The 24,320-nt window shown below is 53.7% G+C and overlaps 3 protein-coding genes across 3 annotated transcripts in view; 2 read left to right on the forward strand and 1 right to left on the reverse strand.

Annotated features, from left to right (window-relative positions):
• PDCL (phosducin like) overlaps positions 1–24,320 on the forward strand; it is a 242,491-nt gene that overhangs the window by 65,701 nt on the left and 152,470 nt on the right. The window lies entirely within an intron of this gene.
• MORN5 (MORN repeat containing 5) lies at positions 1,112–9,637 on the reverse strand. Its single transcript, XM_063316026.1, has 5 exons — positions 9,591–9,637; positions 8,863–9,010; positions 8,114–8,225; positions 7,808–7,939; positions 1,112–1,346 (listed from the first exon to the last, which is right to left on the reverse strand). The coding sequence occupies exons 1-5, from the start codon at positions 9,635–9,637 to the stop codon at positions 1,267–1,269; spliced, it is 519 nt and encodes a 172-aa protein (XP_063172096.1). The 3' UTR covers positions 1,112–1,266.
• On the forward strand, positions 9,793–13,185 carry NDUFA8 (NADH:ubiquinone oxidoreductase subunit A8). Its single transcript, XM_063315977.1, has 4 exons — positions 9,793–9,884; positions 10,551–10,714; positions 10,897–11,062; positions 12,912–13,185. The coding sequence occupies exons 1-4, from the start codon at positions 9,834–9,836 to the stop codon at positions 13,047–13,049; spliced, it is 519 nt and encodes a 172-aa protein (XP_063172047.1). The 5' UTR covers positions 9,793–9,833; the 3' UTR covers positions 13,050–13,185.

Here is a 24,320-nt window from a genome sequence, read left to right on the forward strand (position 1 = left end):
TTCTCACAACGGCGTTGCACAAAACGCCCAGTGGATTTGCTAATAGCCTAATCCGACGGACCAGCAATTAATAAGATTAGTTGAAACCTGTGTGACCATATTCCCTGCAAGTAACGTTCTTTGGAATTCGGCACGGATTGTAGTTTCCTATGCGGAATACGTCTGAATTTTCTATAGCTCCGAGAGCTGAAAAATAAACGAACAAACAAAGTGGAATCTAGTGGGATCTGAGAAGACAATTAATTTCCAGTAATTTTTTTGCCCTGCTTGTTGAAAAACCTGTAATATTCACACCGGTATTTGATGTGCAGCCTTTCGTTCAAGCAGGCTGGGCATGCAGGGTCCCTGAAGGGCAGCCTTACGGCTCCCTCTTCCCGCGTTTCCCTTTTTTCAAAGCCGGGATGAACAGAATACGGAGGCTCACCGAACGAGCGGCAGACGGAGGCCTCGTCAGGAGAACCCCGGTGCAGAAGCTGTGCCAAATTGTCTCGGGAAAAAGAGCAGACTGTTTTGTTTGTAGATTGTTGCAATTTGTGCATGTCTAGGTGAACATGGCTAAAAATAAGCTTTGGAAGAACAGGCGGTCAGGACTGGTATTTATTTAAGAAAAAAAGGGGGGAAGGGGAGGGGGGAATAATGAAGAAAAAGAAATGTAAAGCACTTTTTTAAAAAAAACACAAAAAGGTCAAAACCCATGTTTGTTTTATTAGCTCCTTTTACTGTTGTGCTTTGTAAATGTCTTATTTGTGTAATAAATAAAGTTAAGGCAAGTCGAAGTGCTGGCACTGACATCAAGGAAACGGTGCAATGCCCATTTCTTTCCTCCGCTTTCTCAGCCCGGCTCCTCTTCCTTTCTCTGGGCCGCTGACAATGCCCACGGCAAAAACAAAACAAAACCCCTCTGGTTCCTTCCCTCCTTGGCAAAGATGGTTATTCAAAGCCGTCCCCTCCCACGCTGGCCCTTCCGGGCACGGCCAGTGAAAGTGGAGGGCATCTGTCAGGCAAAGGATCTGCTGCACATTCTGGTGGGCATCCCGCGTGGCAAGTTATGTGCAACATCAGAAGCCTGCGGCCGCACACCTTGGAGGAATATCACTGTAACTGAGGGCGATGGGCTCACCGTTTCCACTTATTGCAGCCGATGAAAGGAAAGTTGCTGGCGTATTGTTCTGCTTGCCAGGGGACCCCCAGATGACCTTAATGGAGAAATTACATGGGCCGGGTCCTCGGGTGGAGAAGGCCGAGGGGAGACAGGTTCCGCCAAGCTCACTTGGTCGGCTTGAAGCCCACGCATTCGTCCCAACCTTTCCGACAGGTCTTCACAATCCAGTCGTGCTCGTCGTCATCTGGGGAAGGGGGGTGTTATTGGGGGGGGGGGTCACAAAAGAAAAATGAAAAATGGGTTTCATCCCAGAGGCTCCCTTGACCTGGTCAAACTTGGGAGTTTTGGCCCAAGGGCCGATCAAGGAGCAGTCAGGACTGAGATTTAAAAACATACGAAAGAAGGATTTCCAAGGCATTGGCACCTAGAAAGGAAACCAAGCTTTCTGGAACTCAAAACACCTTTTCCTTACGGCAAAAGTGAATGTGTTTTGAGCAGCACGTAAAAGTGCCACTTAGGCGTTTTTCTGTTGGCGAACAATGCAGCTTTACTTGGAAATAAGTCCGGCTGAGTTTAAATAGGGCTTACTTACTCCAGGTAAGTAGGCCCGAGATTAGTCTAATTACTCGCCTTTTACAGAGCTACACTCTGATGCCTTTTAACTGCTCAATTAATTTAATCCGGGTCATTTTTCACACTGTCAAAACCTCAGCCTTTGTTCAGGAGGTTTCAGAAAGCATGGAAGGGCGAGCTGATGATTTAACAAATTTGAGAGGGTCCATACAATTGGGTGTGTGTGTGGGGGGGGGGGGGAGACCGCTTTAACATGTCCACTGAAATGCCCTGAATCTTGAGCTTGCATATAAACTGATCTAAATTCCATTTTAGTTAAGTGTTAGGCGGTTCATCGGCTAAACCAGTCCAAGACTGATGCTGTTTCATTTTCTGTGTTAAGGAAACAGACTGGGGGCTCATCAGGCGTCCAAATCAATGTATTTTCATTCCCTCTTGCCCCTGGGAATCCAGCTTGTATCTCACGATTTTTCAGTTGTGACCAAGAGGTGAAGGGGTGGGAAATGAGCCTGTGGGCTACCCAGAAAGACGTTGGAGAGGCTGTGGGTCCTCTGGCCGTTGGAAGCCCGGGCTGAGTGAGGCAGGGCTGGCCCAAAGCCACCCAGGGAATCCCCCTCCATTGGAGGGGTCCACCACGGCTCAGGGCAACCCGTATCCCCGTGTGGACAAGGCCTGGACCCTGTGCAGCCAGGAGTACAAAGCCTGCCTCCCGACTCTCTTCCAGACCTCATGCACTTGCTCTGGAAAGGGGCTGCCGAGGGTGCCCGGTGCCACGCTGCCTGTTTGCCAGGAGCCCAGTGGGAAAGGCAGACCAGCCTCTGCATTCACCACCTTACCTGCATCGGGAACCGGCAAGATTTTTGACCAGGTGAAGGACGGGAGACAAAGTATCTTCCAAGCTTCCTACTCTGGGGTGGGGGACGTGGGCTTCTCCTGTCTAAATGGTGGGAGGCGGGGGGAGGGAGCATTTGAAAGGGAAGGGAACTGCCCAGCCAAAGAGCAACGCAGAGGGGTCCCTGATCACCCACTACTCTCTTGTGGACCTACACAGAAGGACGTGCGACCACCACGGGCAGAAGATGGGGGGGTGGCCAGACCCGGGAGAAGCTGGGGCCAGGCATGGCTTGCGCAAAGCCGAGCTAAGGGTTAACGGCTGGGCTGTGTGCTCTCCTCCTGCCAGCCAGGAGGAAGAGGAGGCAGCCTGCCTGCTAATCACGCCTGCTCCTGGGCGCATGAATCGGTGCAGCTGTAGCCTCTTCAGGATGAAACAAGGCAAACTGGGTTTATTGTGCTGAATGGGTTTCGGGCTCCTCCCTGATTGTTCGTAATTGGCGGCCAGGGACTTAACAGCCTCTCGATCATCTCCTCCTGCACTCTACCTGACGGTGCAGCTAACAATTTAAATCACAGATGCCGATCTGGCCCGGCAGCAGCTGCTCGTTAACCGCGCGGGTCCCCTCGCGCCGTCCCCGGCAGCTTCTTCGCCCTGCCACGCCGGGGTGAGCGTGGAGAGTTGCGTTTCATCCATATTTAAAATAGAATTAAAAGCCCGGACTTTGATTAGCGCTCCCAGACGGCAAGTTGTAATTACCCCCCCTCCTTTTTTGGGCTAAGACAATTGTTGGGCGATATTAATAGGAGCGCCAAGGCACATCTTCGTCTTCGGGTGTGATTTCCTTTTTTTAAAAAAAGTGGTGCTGGGTGGTGGTGGTGGAGGGGAGAAGCGAGAATACAAATACTCTTTAATCAACTAGAAATTATCACCCTGGTACAATTACGCGCTCTGCAGTGCGGGTAAGAATCCCACCGGGACTCGATTAAGTTCATTCTCCTTGCGTAGCCCTTTCTCTGCGGCCCCGGTTTGCGCTGGAGGAGGGCTCCCTGGCCAGATGCCTTTGCGCCAGAGGAAGGGAATTCTGGCTGAAGCGAGAAAGGGTGCTGGTGCCGCCCAATGTGGGAAGCTCACCCTGGATTCTTCACTCCCCTGCATGCCAACCCAAGGAAGGGCAGGAGACAGCGGCCCCAGGTCACAGCTGCCCATTTTCTGCACTGCCCGGGTACCCTGCAAGATGAAGACCTTGTACCCTCAGAGATTGCAACTGTGCAGAGCCAACTGAAGGGCACCATGTTTTAATGCTAAAGGAAAGGCGGGGAAATACCTCTACTTTCTCCCTTCCCGGTCCAACATCCTCACCCTGATGCCACAAAGATGCATGCTGGATTCCTAACTCCCACCTCCAAATCTGCTGCAGGGGTGTGTAGGACCCTCGGCCACCTATTTTGGGTGCCTGCTGAAAGTACGGGGCAAAGACTGTTTCAGGACTTGGCCTCCATCCCATTCTTTCTACAGGAGGGTGTGTAATCTTGGGTGTAGCCCCATTGCTGTGACTCTCCTGATCCTTGCTTCTGAAACAAAAATATGGCAACCGTGTTCTGAACAGACCTGAAAAATTCCAGGATTTCTCTATTCCAGAATAAGGATTAATTAAATACGTGATGACAGCCAGCTTGGTGCAGTGGTTAAGGCATCAGGCTAGAAACAGGGAGACCGGGAGTTCTAGTCCCACCTTGGGCACAAAGCCAGCTGGGTGACCTTGGGCCAGTCACTCTCTCTCAGCCCTAGAAAGCAGGCAATAGTAAACCACTTCCAAAAAACCTTGCCAAGAAAACTGCAGAGACGTGTCCAAGCAGTCTCCGAGAATTGGACGTGATTGAACGGATTAAAAAAAAAATGATAGTGACTTTCAGGACTCTCCTGGTAAAAAAAGGACTGCTGTTAAAAAACTTTCTCTGGCCTGGCCGTGCCTGTGATTTCCACGCTAATTGCACACCCGAAAGTCCTCCGTCACCCTTTGCCACCACGAGTGACATCTGAGCTGCTGGTTTCCATTTAACTTAGGCAATTACAAATTGCCCATTAAAAGGAACTTTCCAGCCTGTGCTGAAATGCTCTGTTTGTTAACGTCAGGCAGCGCAGTTGACCACAAGCTCTGAGGTGGCTTGTAGCACAATCCCCTAAGTATCCGCAGCGGAGAGCTCGAAGCCAAACCTTGCTTGTTATTCTTGGCAAGCGAGGGGTTGGGAATTAAATCTTTGCAGGTTTCTGAGCAGTAATTATTTTAGGGCCTAGAAACCGTGAGAGTGAGGGAGCTCTGCGCCAAAGATCAGGGGCCCCACCGGGAAGCGGCTGGAGGGGCGTGGACTCCCAGCTTGGCAGGGCTCCCCAAGGGCCCTGACTGACGTCCTTCTCGGTCTGTTAAAAGCTTTTAAAAGGTTTTAGTGCTGGGGAGGAACAACTGGGACCCTGGCACCGTGGATGCCCGGCTGCTGCTGTGCAACTGTGCCTGGTTCCTCCTGCAAGCCCCCAGTGGCGGTCAATGGCCAGGCAGCAGTGCACGTGGGTGCCCCCGTCCCAGGGGAGCTGAGAGCAGGGAATGGGAATAGTGAATTCCCCCAAACAGTTGGAAACCGTTGGCTGCTGGGTATTGTAGTCCTGCGAGGGAGATGCAGGAGAGAGGGCCGGACCTGACCCTCAGGCTTAAGGGACAAGGTTTGCGAAGCTGAGGAGATGGTGAAGGAAAGGCTCATCTTTTCGGCTGCTCCATGACTCGCATGGCGGGCGCCTTTACGGTTCGGAGCCCTGGCGGTTTCATTTCTGCATTGATTGCCACCTTCCCCAACCGGATGCCTAGAGACGCACCACGTTACGGGACAGAGCATTGCCAAGACAGGCTGCTGGCCAAAACTGTGGGCTGAATGAAATAAGAGCAGAGAACACCACCTCGGGTCTGTCTTGCTCGGTGTTCTTGACCCTGGACGCCAGCTGCGCTGACCACACATTGAGCTCAGAAGATTTTGAATCTATCTGAAGCCTCCGGTACCGGGCTCTACACATTCCCTCCTGACTACATCCGACTTTTGGCACTGCCAATTAAAAGCTCGTGAGGGCATGGCCGTATGAGGGATAGTTCTCCCCGCCAAAGACTCCTTGACGAAACACTCCCGCCAGACCCTTTTAGTTAGTCTAAGGAAGCTACCACCAAGCGGTGATTTCTGAAAATGGCTGCATCGATCCACGAATCCCATGAATCGACAACAAAAAATATTATGTTGGAGGGGGAAAAAAGCCCCCCACCCAACCCATCTCTGCCATTCAGATGGCTCTGTGATAGAAACCAGCACACAATTGACACAATTTGTTTTGTTCCCTGCCCAGGAGCAGAGACTAAAAAGAGCTCACGATTAATTTCTGCATAAACCGAACATTCTTGCAAACAGGTCTGGCGCCCGTTCTTTGAAGAATACACTGATTACCAACAATTTCTCAGGGCTTGCCACAAACATTATGTCTTTTGTTGTGCGAAAAAAAGGCAGAATCAACCATCTGGCAAATGCCCCAGAGCTAAAATCTTTCACACGGCTTATAATTCACAATGATTAAATATACAAAAGAAAAAAAGAGCGAGAAAAAGAGAGAGTTATACTATAGCATGTTTAAAAAAGAGAAAAAAAGAAAAAAGCAAGAGACTTTCATGGCTTGATCAAAACCCAATGCCTTTCATGAAAAGTATCCGAAGAACTGCACTTATTTATTTCCTTCCCAGCTAACAGTTTCAATTTGCAAGAGGTGGACCTCCTTTGAATCTGGGAGAACGTGGAGGAAGGAAAGGCGCACCGCCCAGCAAAGCTAAGGGGCCCTGGGCTTCACGGGCCACTTCCTGCTCTGCCCAGGTGCGCTCTTAAGGGCAGGGGACAGCGATGCCAGGCATGGCAGGGCAGAGAGAGAAATTCACGGCTGCAAAACTGCAGCAGAGGAACAGGAGCAGGGGAAAGGGAAAGGGTCCGGGACAAGGCTGGGAGGAAAACCTTCCTCTTCCGAGTCCCAGAGATGAGGGAGAGTTTGGTTTCTCTCTCAGTGGATAGATCTGCCATCCAATGCCTGGGCGTTCAGGAATCCTGGCCAATTCTGTTAGCCTCCAGGATACGCCGGCCAAGGCAAATGGGAAATGAGGAGGGGAGGGGCTGATGCAAGGGGAGAACGGTCTCTTCCTTGAACTCAGCTCTTTAGGAAGATGGTGGAATTCCAGCAACCCTGCCTCTCTGCTGTGGTTCAGAGGTTCCTGAATGCTTCCTGCCATCTGCTTTTGATGCTTCCAGATCTGGCCAGGGTTTTCCTGCCTTTCCGGTAAAGGAGCAGCCCTGGATCTGTTCCCTCTCACTGCTGACCCCTTCCTTGCACGCTGCCCGCCTCTCTTGTCACCCCAGTGGCCCTGAGCCTCGGAAGACCCCTCTTGGGACGGCCGGCGTTCTGCTAAGGGCAGACAGATCCTGCCTTTTTCAATTGTACCCGTGCCCTTAAAGGAAGGGAAGGACCTTGGCAAGACATTGCATCTTCACACCCATGTTCTCAGAAGGCAAAGGGCGGGGGGGGGGGGGCGTTGCTCCTGGACACTCCACAACCACCCCTTTGCAAAATGGGATTTATACAATGGGCCAGTCAATTGTTGCAGGAGCCGTTGATCAAAGTTTTATAGCAATAGGAGGAAACAAAGGGGAGTTCAAAGCAGAGGTGGGGGAAAAAAACCCAATTCCAAGGCGTCTCTCCCTGGGTTGATCGGTCACAATTCCGGTGTTTTGGGAAAGGGCGTGCTTATCTTACTCGTCAGCAGGGACAGCGCAGTCCAGGAGTTTGGGCTGATGGCACCCAGAGGCATTGAGATCGGTTTGCATGGAGGGCTTGGGGCAGAGGACGTGGCCCGAGTCCCACTACGGCAGACTTCTGCCAGATGGCACCTTTATTTATTTATTTTATTTCAAATTTTGCCACTGCTCATCTACCCCCAGAAAAGGGACTCTTCTAGAGGGGTCAAACTCCCACCAACCCTGTCAATGTCAGGCCTATCGTTACAGCGGACTATTGCTACAGTCCAACCCACCTCAGAGGGACGCGGCTTTAGAAGGCTGACTGGCCGGTCACTTACTCCTGCCCGCTCCCTCTCAGCGGCAAGGACACCAAGACTTGGGGTGGCCTAGCCCAGCGTTCCCCAGGGCACTTGAGACTCCAGCCTCTCCGATTTCGCAGCCGGTGCAGCCAATTCCAGGTTGAAATGGATCCAGAGGATCAGGGCCTACCTGCGTTTCTCAGAAAGCGGTGCCGGTAGTCAACGACCACTCTGGTCTTGGGGTTGTAGAAGCCGTCCCCACAGTCGTAGCAGCCAGGTGGGATAGACCGAGGAGGATCCAGGTTGGTCAGCTGGGAAATGCCTTGGAAACAGTTATGGAGGAAGAAATGCTCTAGAAAACAGCCCAACCTCTGGAGCAAGAATACCCAGCATCCCTTTGCAGCAGGGACCCTGATCTGGAGTTTGCAGGGTCTGCCTGCGTCCCCAAGAAAGGAAGTGCCACCAATTTCATCACGGGAGTGAGCCAAGACTGTACCTGCTGGCTTCAGGCCCTTGCAGATTTCGGTGTAAAACCTCCGGTCATAGCCGTCGCAGTAATGCCATTTATGGTCTTTGTATTCCAAACCATCCGCAAAGGTGTATTTCCCCTGCGAGGGCAAATCCAGGGTCAAGGTCGAGCAGAGCAAAGCCCTCGAATTCAACTTCCTGTTTCACTGATTGTGTTGTTGCTTAAGAAACCAACCTGCATCTCCATGGATCAAGGACACAGGGTTGTTTCTTCCTGTTCTTAAGAAAGTGATGAGCGAGCCTGCTTATCAAACCATTATAAATGGTAAAACGCGAGGTAGGGGTAGGGAATGACCAACAAGGTGGGTGGGAGAAGCAAGACGTCCAATGGAGAGGAGCAGAAATGCCATTTCTGAAGAGGATGGACATTCTTGAAAGACATTTAAGGCCCACAAGGACAGCGGTCCTAAAAGATCCTTGGGGAACAATCCATTCTGGATCTTTGCTCAGTTTTGGCTTAGTGTGTGAACCAACCAGCTCTGGTTTAGTGGGTACATGAAGGTTATCGCCCTTGGGGCTCCAATGCAGAAGACATCTGCTGAGCCTTCAAAGGTGGAGAAGAAGGACCTCTGCAGGACAATGCCCCTTGGCAGGAAGAAGGCCCTACGAGGTCCTCATGGACCCCATGTTGGTCCAGATGGGTCGAGATCTGCTGCCCCCAGCTCCAGCCAGCGTGGCAAGGGAACTGTGGCTCAGGACCCCAAGAGTCTTGAGTACCTCAGTGGAGATGCCTTGGTCCCAGGTCCCTTCGTATTTGCTTCCGCTGGGGAAGTGCAGCGTTCCTTCCCCATGGAACATCCCGTCCTTCATCTCACCCACGTACTTGGTTTCGGTGGGGAGGGTGTAGGCCCCGGTCCCTTCCAACCTGCCAGGAGTCCAGAGAGCGTCAGGCATCCGGCCCCCACCCCCGGCGCCAACCGCACAGCCCCCGCGTCCTTGCGCGTGGTGGGGGGCTCCACCCTCCCCATGCCTGTGCATAAGCCGCAGGAGCAAGAACGTTGGCACTGCGCCCCTCCCGTGATCCTTCCGTACCGAACGGGGGCGGGCGCGGGGGGATTAATAGGCAGGGGTGACGCTTCCGCGCCCCCTCCTCCCGCGCAGCGCAGATCGCTCCCAGGAGGTGTTCGGAGCATTCCGCGGAACGCCGACCGAGACAGACCCGCGCAGTCTTCGCCGCTGGTGATTATTGATTAGCGGTGCATATTCATAGACCGCTTATTCTGCATGACCCCCCCCCGTCTTTATCGGGAGGGCGGGGCATTGGCGCTGATCGGCGGACTGGATCGCCCAGAGTCACGCCAGGCGTCCTTCGCGGCGCGTGGATAAATCTCCATCTAAAACGTTTGCACGACCCCCCCGCTTTGCAACCTCCAGGAAGGGGGGGGGTCAACCGGCCCCCACCCCCCCCGCGGCGCTGCCCGGGAGCGGCGCGTCCCCACGTGCACCTGCCGTTGACGCGCTGGCCGCGGTAGGAGCTTCCCGTGTACTGCATGGCGCGGAGGGGCTGGCTCGCGCGCGCGCGTCGCCGTCGCCCGGGCGACGCGGGGGCGGCGCCGGAGCGGGAGGGCGTGGCCGCGGTTGGCACCTCCCCCCTGCCGGAGAGGCGGGCGCGCGGCGTCTGCTCCTGCGCCTGCGCCACGGGGCGAGCATGCGCAGTGCCGGCGGCGAAGGGTGATCTGAAGGTGGCCATGCCGGCCCAGGTGGAGGTGCCGCCGCTGGAGGAACTGGACGTGCCGGAGGTGAGCGGCCCTCCTCCCCGCTGCCCTCGGGGACCCCCTGCCTGCCCCCGGTGCCTCAGTTTCCCCCCTCGCGTGACCTCCCGTGACCGCTCCCCCCCCTGACCACCCACGCCCCTCGGGGGGTCACTCCTGGGAGCGGTCAGTGCGAGGCCGGGACCTGCAGCCGCCCCTTCCCCGTAAGGACCTTCTTTCCCGCCCGGGCGTTAAAACAAATATAAATAAAGAATACAGCATAGGAGAAGCCCCCACTGCCCGCCCTTTCAGAGTTAGAGCAGCGTTTCTCAAGCTCCGCGGCTTTCAGAGGGGTGGACTTCAACTCCCAGAATTCCCCAGCCATTCCCCTGGCTGGCTGGGGAATTCTGGGAGTTGAAGTCCACCCCTCTGAAAGCCGCGGAGCTTGAGAAACGCTGGCTTAGAGATTAGTCCTCCTCCTTGGCATCAATTTGACAACCAGCAGGAAGGTTAAATTGAAAGGGGTAGGAGGTTTTTTGTGGGGGATAAAATAGAAATTAACGAACCACCAGGCTGGGGAAGATGGGCATTGTAACCCTGCACTGGGGAAGACGGGATGAGCCCAGGCCTTTGACCCCCCCCTGCCCTTCTTGCACTGCTGAAATCCCCTCGAGGACCAGCGAGGCTAACCGCCCGGCTTGCCCCTGCCCTCAGCTGCCCGTGGGCACCGCGGTCCTGAAGGCGGGCGCCCACCACTATGGCTCCCAGTGCGACAGGATCAACAAGGAGTTCATGCTGTGCCGGTGGGAGGAGAGAGACCCGCGGAAGTGCCTGAAGGAGGGCAGAGCCGTCAGCCAGTGCGCGGTGGACTTCTTCAGGTGGGCCTGGCGGGGGGGGGGGCTCTGAGGCCCTCAGAAGGGAATCCTCTGGCTTCTTCTTTCTTTTTCTTTTTTTTAACGTGCCCGTCTTCTGCTGTCATTCCGTCCAGGGGTCCTGGGAGGAGAGACGCTTTTGGGGACGGTTTGGCAGCCTTTCACGTGCAGCCTCTTCTCGTTTGTAGGCAGATCAAGCTGCACTGCGCCACGCCCTTTACCAACTACTGGACCTGCATCGATGACTCCGAGATGCTGGAGTTTCGGCATTGCCGGAAGCAGCAGCAGCTCTTCGATGACTGCGTGCTGGAGAAGTTGGGCTGGGTGAGGCCTGATCTGGGGCAGCTGGCCAAGGTAGGCGAAGACCCCACTTTTCTCTTCGCGGCATATGCTTGTTGTCAGTAAACCAAGTGCCTTTTGCTGCTTTCCCGCCCTCCCCAGTTTTTCCTCTAAAAATGCAAAGCCCTGCTTCTTTCTTTCTTTGTCGCATCGCAACTCTGAGAACGCTGACCTTGCTCTTCCTTGCGGTGTCTGCAGACTGGAGCATTGCCAGATTAAACCAGCCCTTTTAGGGGAGGGTAAACCTCTGAAATACGAAGGAAAGGGGTCTGAGCATCTTATTTCTGAGCCTGCTAGGCATAGTTCTGTGCTGCAGCCTTGTGGTGGCAGAGTTGGCAGTTTGCATGAGAATTGGCGAGGTAGGAAGAGGTTTGTCCTGCGATGGGTCTGTTGGTTCCTGTGTGTGTAATGGTCAGGATTTGGGAGCTGTTGCACCTCCCCTCTCTCCTAGCCATCAAGTGGCTGCCTCTGTTAACTGCTGGAGATGTTTTGGAAGGTGGGGGCAGGGAATGGGTGGGGTTGCTTCAAGTTGCGCAGTTGGGGAGCTGCACGCAAATCTCGTCAACGTGCTCCTACTTTGGAATTGGCTGTACGCAGCCGGTAACTCCCTCCCCGCCAGTTTAAAGCTGAGATGTGTGTATAGCAGGCAAGATTAACCAAAGTGTATTGGGCGTCTGTGACAGAAAATTCCATCACCGCTTCTCAGTGGGAGGGGGAGGACAACAAAGAGTTTGGCCTGGTGGTTAAGGCACCAGGCTAGAATGCAAGAGATATGAGTTCGAGTCACGCCTTAGGCACGAAAGCTGGCTGGGTGACTTTGGGCCAGTCCCTCTCTCTCAGCCCAGCTCACCTCACAGGTTGTTGATGGGGAAAGCAGGAGGAGGAAAGGATATTAGGGATGTTCCCTGCCTTATTTATAAAAAATAATGGCAGGATAAAAAAAAATCTAAACACATCAACAACAGCTTTTCCTGTTTCTTTTTTAGACTTGTATTCTATGGGTCTTATATTCTGCACTATGTGTCTTAATTATACCTTGAACAATTACTAATTAATAAAAAGAGCAAAAAAATAATAATAAACCAAGTGACTTTTCTGTCCTTTCGTGACTCTCAAAAGCAGCAACCGCTTTGCTCCCTCTCATGTTAGGTCTAGTCTTAACTCTGGCTACAAACATTAGCCTCTTGAGGCTTGACTGCTGCAGTCCCGCTCTACCAACCCTGCTTGTTCCGCTGCGCTCGCCCGCCCAACCTGGAGCACACCCGGACAACGCGTGGAAGCCGAGCTGGGGTTCAGTTTGACTTTGTGGTAGTTCGGCCAGTATGCCGGTCTCGACATAGGTTTGGGTTCCTTCCCTGCACCTCCTGGGCCCGTGTGGGCCCGTCTTGTAAGCTGCTCAATCAAAGCTGTGGTCACTTTGTAGGGTGATTTGGGGCGCAGAGCTCTTTCCAGGCCGGAGGGGATGCAGGCGACCCCCTCCTGCTGCCGTGTCTCATTTTGTTGTGTGCTTACGTTCTTAGTTCACCGGGCTGCGCGCGCCTCTTCCTACATTGCGCGTTAGCAAGCAAGCGAGCCGTACCTCTGGCTGGCTCATCGGATGTTTTCTTGACCGCCGCTGCAACTTCCCTCTGCCCTGAGGGAAACCGAGTAAATGCACAGGCGTAATAGGGCGATGTCTGTGAACGCCCATCTAGTCTCATCAGAGCGGAAAGCGCTGTGCGTGGGATCCTGCGGTCTTGGCTGCACCTCCGTACGTTCCGCTTCTGCCGTGTACCCCCCTGCTCGTCCCACCGGCTTCCTCCTCTAGAATGTCCTGTTCCTTGCAGCGTCTTCACCCCTTCCGTTGTGATTCTTCCCTTTCCAGGTCACCAAAGTGGAGACTGACCGTCCCATCCCCGAGAATCCCTGCCATTCCAGGTCAAGACCACCACCAAACCCGCCGGCTGAAGGCGAGTACAAGCCTGCTAGATATGGTAACCGAGGTATTTTCTGGAGTTGGTAGGGAAAAAACTACGTCTGTGCATGTACACCAGCTACTAAACAGTGAGTTTGTTGCTGATTGTAAAGTACTCTTCCTCAGTGTCTGATGGATCTCATCTGTATTCAGCAGGCATTAAATACATACCCTGTGAACGGCCTGACGTCTCACGTTTGTGTATTTGAAATATACAAGTGCAGAAACGTTCTCTGTAGTTCTGGAGTAAATCTTCATGGACAGCAGTGAGGAAGGCAAGTCCTTAAGGCGTCCTGATGTGGTGGTCTGCGTTTAAGAACGTTGTTACGGATTTCCTAATTTCCCTGTCTTGGGATATTAGAATGACCCCCTTTTCCTCCTCGCCTACTGATCTTTGACTTCCTGAGCGTCGTCCCAATGATCTTGAGCCTTGCTCTCAGTCCTCTTCGCACAGCTGTTAACCCCACCCTTAAATTCAGGAACCTCTCACTTGGTGGACTCCCATGCCATTCTTGTGGTCTACGGTGACGTTAATCCGCAGTTTCCTTCACGTTTCTGGGATCCACCCGGTGCCCAGTGAATTCCGGGCTGCTCAAAATCCCTGTGCTTTCTTTGTACCTGCGTCTGCCACTGAGATTCGAGGTTCCGTTTCTGTGAATCTCCCAATCCGTTTTAAGTGACATCAGACTTCTAACTGCCCCTCTGTTAGTTCTGAAAACTCACCAGGCCCAGGACGGGACAGGTTGTCTTACGCTGCTGAAGGCTTTCCTATCCCCCTTTGTCTGTGTCCATCTAAACCCTCCTTAGCCAACGGAGCTCTGCAACCGACTTTGGTTTGACTGCGATGCTTCTTGTAGTCAAAACCCCGCCAGAGGGAAAACAACCTAACAAAGTTAAACCAATATTAGATGCATGCTTGTGAGTTTCAGGATGCCTTCCCTGGAGATAAATACCCAGACAAAAAAACCTTGCGGTTATGTGCAGATCAGGGCTGCGGGGAGGAAGAAAGAGGGTGGGTGTTCAGGCTGGGCCGGCTTTGGTTAAAGTCTTAGCTGGGACTCGAGAGCAGGCTGCCAGCGCGCAGCATGCAACTGATGGTTGGTTGCACCGAAGACTTCCTGGGTTCCTGGGCTGTAAAAATCGGCAAACAGTTGTTGTTTCCCCCAGTTGTTATGAGAATATGAAATCCAGCTGTTGAGTCAAACTTGTTGGCAGCGTCGTCATGAGATGAAAGAGTCTTAGGATAGAAGTCTGCTGCTGACATAAACAACGTGGGCTGCAAGTATTTGCGTGATTTCGGTAGTTCTCGATTCTTCGGTGGTGCGTGTCGATTCCAGAAATGCTGTTGAGTCATTATTGTCTTGATCATAGGTCAAAACAACAGAATGTATACAGATCAGTGCAGCCTCTGGAAAACATAAATAAAACATAGGTAATTAAAGGTCTGCATACAGCTTAGATGAAACATTCAGCGCGCACACATTTAAAACAGTCTGACGGCCTTAAAATAATGTAAGGGGGAAGGGGGTTCTGTGTGTGTGTATTGACTTGATTATTTTTCATTATTTTATTTATATATTTATACAATTTGCATCCTGCCATTTTGCCAGTAGGTCATTCAAGGCGGCCTTTTCTTTAAGAAGAATTCCATCCTTGAGAAATAGCTTTGGGGCTTTAAAATCCTCAAAGCAAACAGTGGGTCGGTTTACTTGGAGGGGAAGGGGCAGGGAAACACAGTTTTTGCTGGGAATGTCTCTTTCCTGGCTTCAGAATTGGGATCCCCAGTCAGAATCGAGCCTCTTTTATTCTTCAGCTTTGCTTGCCCTCTGCTGCCTGTTTTCCATCCGTTTTTAGGTTTGGCGTATTCCTATTGTTCCTGATAGCATCTTCTCCAACTCTCTCAGAGGGCTTGAGTTGTCGGGTCCAAAACACTTAAAACCCTTTCTCTTGCGGGGGGGGGGGCGGCTTTTCCACACAAGGGGCTTTATGTTGGAGAGGTCTCCAATAACTGAACTGATGGGAGAGGGAAAGGGCGAGGTGCGTTTTTGTTGAAGGCTTTTGTGGACCCATGTCCCCTGGAGATGAACAGCTGGATCTAGGGATGTTCCTGTTCATTAGCAATGCAATGTTGGCTAGATGTGAGCCTGACAAGTGGGCTCTGATAGGTTAGAATTTGAGGATGTGGGGTGAGGTGGGTTCTGTCTTCATTTTCCAGAAAAACCATTCTGTCTGTGTTGTTGTTTTTGTCCAAAGTTACTTCCCTTTAACTGAACAGTTTTTTCAAAATGTACCCCATAAGAATCAGTCTAATGTAATTTTCCCCTCCCTTATTTTTTGGACATGTTACCTGAGCCATCATAAACAGCAAGAGGGTTCATGGCTGGCCAGTTGTCCCAGACAACTTTGATCAGGTCCTTTCTTTGCTGTCAAGGCTCCAGGTTGCTGAATTCTGTTTCGCGTAATGGCTGTCAAAATCTTCTTGAGCGGTCCAGCCAAGAGTCTCTCTCTCTCTCTCTCTCTCCTGCAAGCTCAACTTCCCAACGCGGCCTGCTTGGGTGGGGCCGTGGTCAGGAGCGAAGATGTTCCAGGCGGCCACAGGCTCCCTCCCCTCCCAGCTTGCCAGAATCAGTGGTCAGGGAAGAAGAGGTTGTAGATGGTGCTCTTTGGACATTACGTGAAGCTAGAGAAAGGCAAGGTGCATGGATCCTTCCTTTCTTAGGAACTGCCTTTAGGGGTTGGCGGTTGGCTTGGAGCTGCGTCTGTTCAGCATTATTTTTTAATGGTCTTGTCAATCATCACTTGTTCATTCTCTCTCTCTCCATTCCTGCTCCCACCCGCCACCCCTCCCTGGAACCCTAATGGTTTCTTGGAAAGCTCAGGGCAATCAGATGTCAAGCCCAAGGTAATGATGTAAAGCCATCTTGCAGGAATTCCCTGGGACATTTCCTTGGCTGATAGAGAGCAGGCCCAGTTCAATCTGGCATTTCTCTCTCTCTCACCTGGAAAGTACGACCTGCCCTTGACAGTGGGCCATACCCTTTGCCAGAGCTCATCGCGGCCTGTCTGAAGCTCACCATTTTTGGCAGAGAGCTTCAGATTAGTCCTGGGCTGCCTCGCCCTGCCCAGCGCCTCTCCCAAAAGACTTTAACCCAGGCTTCCCCCTCCAGATTGGCTGGCATTGCAACTTGCCAAATTCCAAGCGGGCAGATAAGCTCAGAAATGAGATTTGGTGCAGCGTATCTTAATTAGGGAAATGCGGGCCTTGGCTTGCACTTCTCAGGTTTCCAGACGGCTCACCATTGGAGAAGACTTGTCTGTTTGAAGCAGTAGATAGAAGTTAGGATTGACCTAGCTGCTATGATTAAACCTTTACGAACGCAGGTTTGGACTGTGTTTTCTTGGGCAAGCCTTCCCCAAGGGAAGGGGGTCCACCTGAAGACCCCTTTCTCCTTGGTGGCTGTCTCCCAGTGTGACTGTCAGAGCCCCAGTGGCTTCTCCTTTTCTAATCTCTGCAGACAAAGGCAAAAGAGAGGGGCCCACTTTGACTTGGGGTTGGGTAACGCTTTGCAAACTTAATTCTGGGAGACGCCAAGGTTCGAGGTGGCTTTGCCCCGTCAGGTGCCAGGGGCTCCCTCTTGTGGCTGTTGCTGTGAGTCAGCCGGTGGACGTGGCCCCGTCTGCAGCTGGATCACTGGATCATCATCCTGTGGCTTGTCTCAGAAGAAGCACCTCTCCTTCCTGGGCTGCTGGATTTCTGTGGAGGGGCCGGCCACAAACCTAGGGCCGTCCCGGTGCAAAAGACGCTCTAGCAGTCTGAGCACTGCTTTGGTCCCGTGGGCCAAGCAAAGTGCACGCGCACCCCTTAGTCTCGCCGGTGGATCAGAGGGCATTTTCCCGCCCCCATCCTATTGTCCGACTTTCAGTCTGGGGTGCTGTGGAAAGGTCCTCTGACCAAACAAAATTCCAGGCAAATAATAGACTGCCGAAGGGGATCCCAGTTGGCAGTGGAGGGACATCTCTGAGGAGACCATTTCGCAAATGAGGTGCCCACCACTACCAAGGCCGTGGTGCTGAACCTCTCCAGATCCCGTTTCCTGAACGTCAAGGCTAGCCTCACCTGCGGCCTCTTGCAGTGGTCAAGGTGGGGTGCGATTAAGGCACGTGTCACTTTGGCCCAATCCACCTTCCCCAGGAAGGGGTGTATGGTCAACCCAGCTAAAAACGGGACAAAGGTGCTCCTGGACAAACAGCCATCGTGTCTCCAGAAGCAGGGCTGAATCCAGAAGCAATCCAGAAGCAGCGCCAGGCTCTGCTGCTGCTGCTACTCCTGAGTCAGCTTGTCTGCTGACCAATAGCCCCTCCGTCTTCTCACGATTGAGATGCCGCTTTCATTGTGTAGGTCAAGTTTCCGGTCCTTCAGTTGATGGGTGGGGGCGGGGTGAAAGAAAGAAAGAATGTGTAATGATGAGGCCCATCTGGCCGATCTCTCCTAGAAGCTATGTGTCTTTTCAGAAAGAGAGATAAAATAGAATTCCAAAGACCCCCCCAGAGGGCAGCCATCCCTCTCTTGTAATCTCCAAAGCCGGACTATCACCTGCTCGTCCCCAGGCAGGGCGGCCATGTTGAGTGAGGGCGACCGGAGGGGAAGCCCAGGACTGGTTGTTCAGTGGGGACCCTCTTCTGCTGGGCTTGGACGCTCAGCACTTGCTGCCAGCCACCCTGTGTGTGGGGAGGGAGGTTTAAAGCTCTGGTTTCCCTCCATCAATCGCAATTCAAGTCCACCCTCCCTCCCCGCACGTTCTGGGCAAGGGAATTAGTGTGGGGAGAGGCCAGGCAGGGGGTTCCCTCTCTGTGTCGGTAGCCTCTTTTTCCTCCGCTTCCCGAGGTTGGCCTGCGGGGGCTGCTGCTGCTGACCCTTCCCCTTCCTGTGTTTAGCCAAGAGGGTGGGCCGGCCACGAGTCCCTGAAGCCTCACCCAGCCCCACCTTGGGTGCGGTGCCTTAGCGAAGGGGCACGTGGCTGGGGTCAGGACCGGCTGTTGGCCGCTTCCTGGTGGCTGGACACCCAGCCCGGGAGCATCCTTCAGATCCTCCGGCTGTGTGTAGGGAGAGCTCGGCTGGTGTAATTTGGGGTCTTGCTCCTCACCTTCTTGCTTAGGGACCCCCTCCAGAGTGGCCGTTTCACGGCCTGCTTTCCGTGCCCACAGCAGGATCTTCTGCTCTGAAGATGACTCCAGGCGGACGCCGCGGTCCAGTTTCTCTGTTCTTGCCAAAGCAAGGCGGGCCTCTGACTCTTCAAGGAGCACTTCTTGCCATGGTGTGCCTCCAACTTGGCCCCCTCCAGATATGCTGGCAGCCCAGTGCCCAGAGTTCCAGCGGGTTGAATTTACAGCTGAAGTTCCACATAATTAACGGCATCATCAGTTGTGCTGGAGACCGAGAGAGGAAGCTGGGGGAATTCTTTCTCGCCAGCCGGCAGGAGAAAGTGGCTGGAGAGGTTCTGCCAGGGATTGCCTTGTCTTTTCATCTCAAACGATAGCAGGATTAATTTCTTCCCTGACTTCTTCTTGTTCCCTTCCTTCAAGAGGCTAAGCCGTTCGGTGAACGCACCAGCCGCTGGCCAAGAGGAGAAGGGATCTGAACCGGGCACCCTGACCCGGCCCTCTAACTGTGGTGTGTGCAGAGGTAGTCAGGCCCACCCATTGGGACAAGCCCTAATGCTGCTTGCTTAGCTCTGGCTTTGCAGGTTGCGTGAACCTGGCCACCGTAAACCACGGTTCCATAAGCTGTTGCCTCGGTCTGTTTGAGCAGGAGGCCAAGTCCTTCGTGCTGCAAAGGATCGAGGGGCCCTGATGCGTGGCGGTGCCGCGAGGGACGTTTCTGCATTCTGCGGTTGCACCTCCTTCAGAGACCGGGGTAGGCTCATTGGAAATGCAAACCTTGATCCTTCTGGAGAGCTGCTTTTAAAAGAGGAGGAGGAGGAGGACGAGGACAAGGAGAAGAACTACCACCCCAGAACACCAGCGGTAATTCATGTAGTAGCTATGGCAACGGCCACGTACATTTACATATTCTTCCTCTTAATCACAGGGCCATCCAAGACAACTCTTTGCCAATTCTTTTGGCATAATTTGCTGTTTTCGCTTACTCACCAGGAGCTATAATCCACTGGGCTTTTGTCATTATTCTGAAGGTGTTTGAAGGCGTTCCTACTTACCTTAAAAAGGCTGGGTGTTTTCCCCCTCCCATCTTTCACCAAACTTTTCCTATCAAAATTCCCTCCCGTCTTCCTTGCCCAGAGATCAGCCAGCAGCTCCTTGCCGCCAGAAGGGACCGTCAGTTTCTGGAAGGTGAGCTGCTGTGCCTCAGCATTGCATAATTCCCCGTGGTTAGTCAGGGATGGAAGGGATGAACTTCCTTCGCTGGTGAGCCAGTCTGGCCTGGTGGTTGAAGACCAGCGCCCGGAGATCCACGTTCGCCCTCAGCCAGCCCCCGTTGCAGGGACATGATGGGGAAAAATTGGAAGAGGGTGTCCTCTTTACACTGTAGAAAAGGCAAGGTGCAAATCTAACAAAGTTACTCTGCACGTGCCCCGGGCAAGGTTCAGTTGGCACAATGTGTGAGGCTAAGCTAGAGTCGCCCAGCTTGAAGAAGTTGTGTGAACCTCGCCTGGGCAAGGGTTCAGGGTCTCGTGCAGATTCAGGCAGTTGGGATCACCCAGGTGTGTTGTGCGAATGCACACTCGCTGTTCCTTGAGGGGGATGGGGCATGGTGGAGAAGTCACAACAGCAGATCGGCCGAGCACCAGGACGGTGTGGCAGGATTTCCAGACACCCTCACTGTAAAGGAGATCTTTGTGCCGTCTGAAGGGCATCCCAGAGGCGGTGCTGGGAAACCCTGCTCCTGGATTTGGATCTAGTGCTCGTCCACGAATACCTTGGGGGGCTGGCCCCAGAGACAACCCCTGGCAGTTGCCCAAGAATCCCACATGTTAACAAGCTCACCCGTCATTTGAACCCACAGTCCTCTACCCTGGGACGTCCAAGTTAAGGACAGTCTTCGCCACTCCGGCTCTGACATGTCTCCTGGAACGCGTTGCGTTGGGATGAAGTCAGCCAGAGAGCCTCAAGGAGGGGCCTTGGATTAATGGGGGGGGGGCTCCCTCTGGCAAGATAAGCAGAGCCTCTGGGGGAGACAGGCATGCAGACTCTCCCAGCAGAGACGGCCATGCGCCGTTCTCCGCGAGAGCCACGACGGTTGGGAAAGTGTAAAAATAAAACAGGACAGGACCAGGGCGGGTGCCAAGATTTCGGTCCGGGGCACTCAATATCCATTAGCGTGTGGAGAGCAGACCCTGGGAAATGGGGCTTGAGTAATGAAAGAGCCGCCAGCCGGCTGTTAACAGCCCCGGCACAAGGCTGGTCTTAATTCTGCAGAAACACGGGTGCGGGAGCCCCGGAGGTGGTCTCTAACCCCAGATGCGAGATAAGGGAGTGGGCTCACAGCCCATTCCAGCCCTCGGGGTGCCTGAGCAGTGGGGTCTTGGGGTGGACATCGCCGCCACCACGGATTGAGGACTGTCCCGCAGTTCAGGCCCACGTTGAATTGAAAGGGGTTTGGGCGACGGGATGGAGATGGAGAAAGCTCTCCTCCCCAGATCTCTGGCCAGATGGAGAAAGACCCTCCCCACCATCCCCGGTGCGGCTTGCAGCGTGCTGGCAGGCTCGGAGAAGCCAAAGCAAGACCCTGGCCCTCCAGGAGATGGCAATTCAGAGCCTCCCCATTAGGACCGTCTCCTGGAGCTGTCTGTGCTCAGCGTGTGCTTGGCAGACCCCTACTCTTCCAGGAAGCCCAGAAAATGCCATTGGCTTGTTGGTGCGTTCCTAGCAGCGTTCAGCTGCCACATCGGTGGCTATGCAGGCCGGGGGTGACGGAGCGGCAATCCAATCCGCCTAAAAGGCCCAGGTTGAGGAACAGGGTCCTAGAATCTCTCCTTAAAATAGGGGATAAGTTGCCACGGTAGTGGAAAATGTTACGGGTGGCAAAATTTCCTCTGCCAAGAGTCCTGGACTTGTCCCTTGTCCCTTGGCTCAGGGCGATGCTACTCAGCGGGTCCCCCGATTTCCATCAGTGGATTGTTCTAAATTCTTGCAGAAAAAGGGCAGGCCAGGCCAGGGCAACCTTTTCAGCAGCTCGCAGTCTTTGCTTCTCCCCGTGATGACCAGGTACAGAATAAATTATGCCCGTGTGTTTGCATGTTGGCCTCTGCTTGGAGATGCAGCTTGGATTGCTGCTTCGGGCCCAGAGGGGTCTCGCAGTCCCCCGGGGGCTGATTGGCTGCAGCTCCCCCTCGGAGCCACTAGAGGTCATGACGAGTCCCCGTCTCCCTCTTGCTGTCCTCTCAATTGTCCGGCAACAGGGTAGGCATCAGAAGTGGGGAAGGTGAGCGACACCTGGACTGGCTTAGCACCTGGCATGGGCATACCTCTTTGGCCACCCCGGGAAGCAAGACATGGACCCTACAGGGTTTTCTCTGGCGAGAGAGAGTTTGGTCTCTTCAGTAATTCCCAGAGGTAGATGCCCACCAGCCCTTGTATTATCCTTTTGGAGATGCGGCCTGTCTGATGCACTTGTGCAGCCTGGAAGTGCCTTTGTGGGATGAGGTGTGGATTGTGCCTTTATTTTACTCACAAAATAAAAAGCATTTGCATGCTAGAGCCTTCCCCCTCCTTTTCCAAGGGTGGTTGGGAGCTCTGGCCATCCGAGGCCGCTGGCATCCCCCCCCACCGATGCTCAGACGTTTTCTCCCCACCTGAAGGGGGTGGGCAGCGCCAGCCCAGAAGTACCCTGCTACCAGATGGGGCTGCCTTATTTCCTCTGCCAGGCCGAGGACTGCGCCGTAGCTTGAAAATTGCCAGCTTGCATGTCTGGGCCCGAGAGCCCAATTTCCTCCTCGTTTAAAAAATCTTTTCCTCACATTAATCTCTTTTTATTTTTATTTTGACAAATGCCTGTTTCCAGGAAGTTGCAGAGGTCAGCTCAGCATCTGTTGCTGGTTACTCTGCGCCGCCGCGCGGGAGGAGGGGTGCCTTGGGGGGGCCCCTCTCTTGATGGTTTCCAAAGCGACGGGGAGCCGAGTCGTTTTTAAGTGAGGCGCTGAGACTGAGCAAGGGAGAGAAGGATGGGGAGGTCCCGCCAGCTCCAAGGCAGCTAATGATGGCGCCGATGAAAATAAGATTGCTCGCAAATCCTCCTGGAAATTGGTTCGATGTTTCACAAAGGGATGCCTGTTTGACTCCGTTGCCTGTGAAATGCTTCACCAAGGAAGTGGGCGCTGCCCGCTCGGAGGTTCCCAGGGGTCACTCCCGCTTCCTTGCAGCATCAGTCAGGGTGGTGGGTGGGGGAGAAGCAGGCCTGCAGGCCTCCTTCCCTTGGATTCATCTCTTTGTTCCCCTTTCCTCCCGTGTTTTGGCTGGACCATTCTCAGTCTGGCGGCCTTTCCTTGGTCGCCCTTCCTCTTGCATCCCTGAGCCTCCCTCTCAGACTCTCTGCGAGGTGCCAACGTGGCACATGGACTGTCCTTCCTAAGAACTAGGCCGTGAAGAGCTTTGATGCCCGTTGGGGTCAGCTCGTGACCTTTGTGCCACCATTCAAGAGCCTCTGAGGCCATATACATTTGAGAAATAAATATCTTTGAAGGGGCAGGGTTAACCCTCCCATCCCTCCCTGCAGCTCTTCCTGCCTGTGGGGCCTGACTGACTTTCTCAGACTAACCTTTCCCTCTGTGTGCCCAAGCAACCCATCCGTCAGCCGCCCCTTGCGTTGTGCTGCCCTTTGCGGCTGGTCTCCCACTGAATAGCCTCTGCTTCACAGCCCCTCCGTTAATGGACATGGGGCGGGGTGGAGAGGGAGGCCAATTTAGCCCCTACCTGTAAAGGCTGGTGATTTTTTTTTTAATTATTTGCAAAGACGGTCCCCAGACAAAAGACAGTTTCTGAAAATGAGGACGCAGTGCCAAGATAAAGAGGCTTGGAGATTTATAGCCGAGGAAATACTTTCTCCAGCTCGCTGGACATTTCCAGCAGGAACAATAGCTGGTCCTGTGGTGTGAGCCAAGCTGAATGGGTTTTGGGGTGTGTGTGGTTATCGGTGTCTTTTCCTCGCCGTCCCCTCCCTTCCTGGAAATGGAAGATACAGAATCCCCTCTTGGGCCCGCTGATGCGTAATCAGCAGGAATTGGAATATCCGGGCTTGGAAAAAAGTTGTGAAGAGGATGTCATTGGCCGTGATTGATGGGCCCAGGCAGGGCGAGCTGCAGCAGGGGCTGGGGGCCAAATCTTTGGAGCATTGTCCGTCTCCTGTTTGGGTTTCTTTGCGAGCCTGGGTGAGTCTTCCCAGGAAGGATCATCATCAGGACAATATATGCCTTGGCTAAAGCGTTGAGGAGAGATGCATTCATCTGTCCATTTGATTGGCCAGCTGACTGATACTGGGTTGCCTGGAGGTACACGTGTTAACGTGGGCGTGCAGGTGAGGCTTTCCAATGTGGGGAAAGTGGAGGACCCCTCCTGATCCAGCCCCACGCAAAACCATAGCTGGTAGCTTGTGAGCACACACTGCGCCTTCACAGAGCTGGACTTGGGTCATGGGAACTGGGCAATTTATCGATCAAATAAAAGAGGTGGTGCTGATCCTGTGAGCTTGCCTTCTGATCAGTTGGAGCTACAACCCCTAGTCTGTTGGCCAAGTGTTCTGAGGGTTGCAGATCAGAGCATCTGGAGGACAGCTGGCTTGAGAAGGTTGCTACTGGCCTCAGTGAGAAATCAGCTGCAAGCTGTCCCAGTTTTCTGCCCCTTCTGCGGAGGATCCAGGCGGATTCTAGAATCCATATCTACCTCTAGAACCCCCCCTGGATGAGGTGAGGAGGAGGGTCTGCCGAGCCTTTGGGCGTGAGGTCCAGTTGTTCCACTCGTCCTCCAGGGCTGCTCCAGCTCTGCCTGTTGGGCCGGTTCAGCCGTACAGGCTGACAAGCATTTCTTGCAGTCTGTGACACTCACAAATGCACCAGGCTGAGCACTTCTCTCGTTTGGGCCCCCTGCTCCTTCTCAAGTCGATTCTCATTTGCATTCACCACAGGCTGCAGGAGCTGGATGGTGCCCATGCTCTGGTTTGCCACTGTGCACGTTCGGCCGGGCCGTGGAACGCAACCCGGTGCCTTTCTCTGGATCGGGGATGCAGAACTCCTCGGGTGCCTCTCCCCCCACCCCACCCCCATTCTTCCAAGTTCTGCCCCTTAACCCGATACTTAGGATATGAAATAA

Source organism: Candoia aspera, chromosome 16 (genome assembly GCF_035149785.1).
Source record: "Candoia aspera isolate rCanAsp1 chromosome 16, rCanAsp1.hap2, whole genome shotgun sequence".
NCBI lineage: Eukaryota > Metazoa > Chordata > Lepidosauria > Squamata > Boidae > Candoia > Candoia aspera.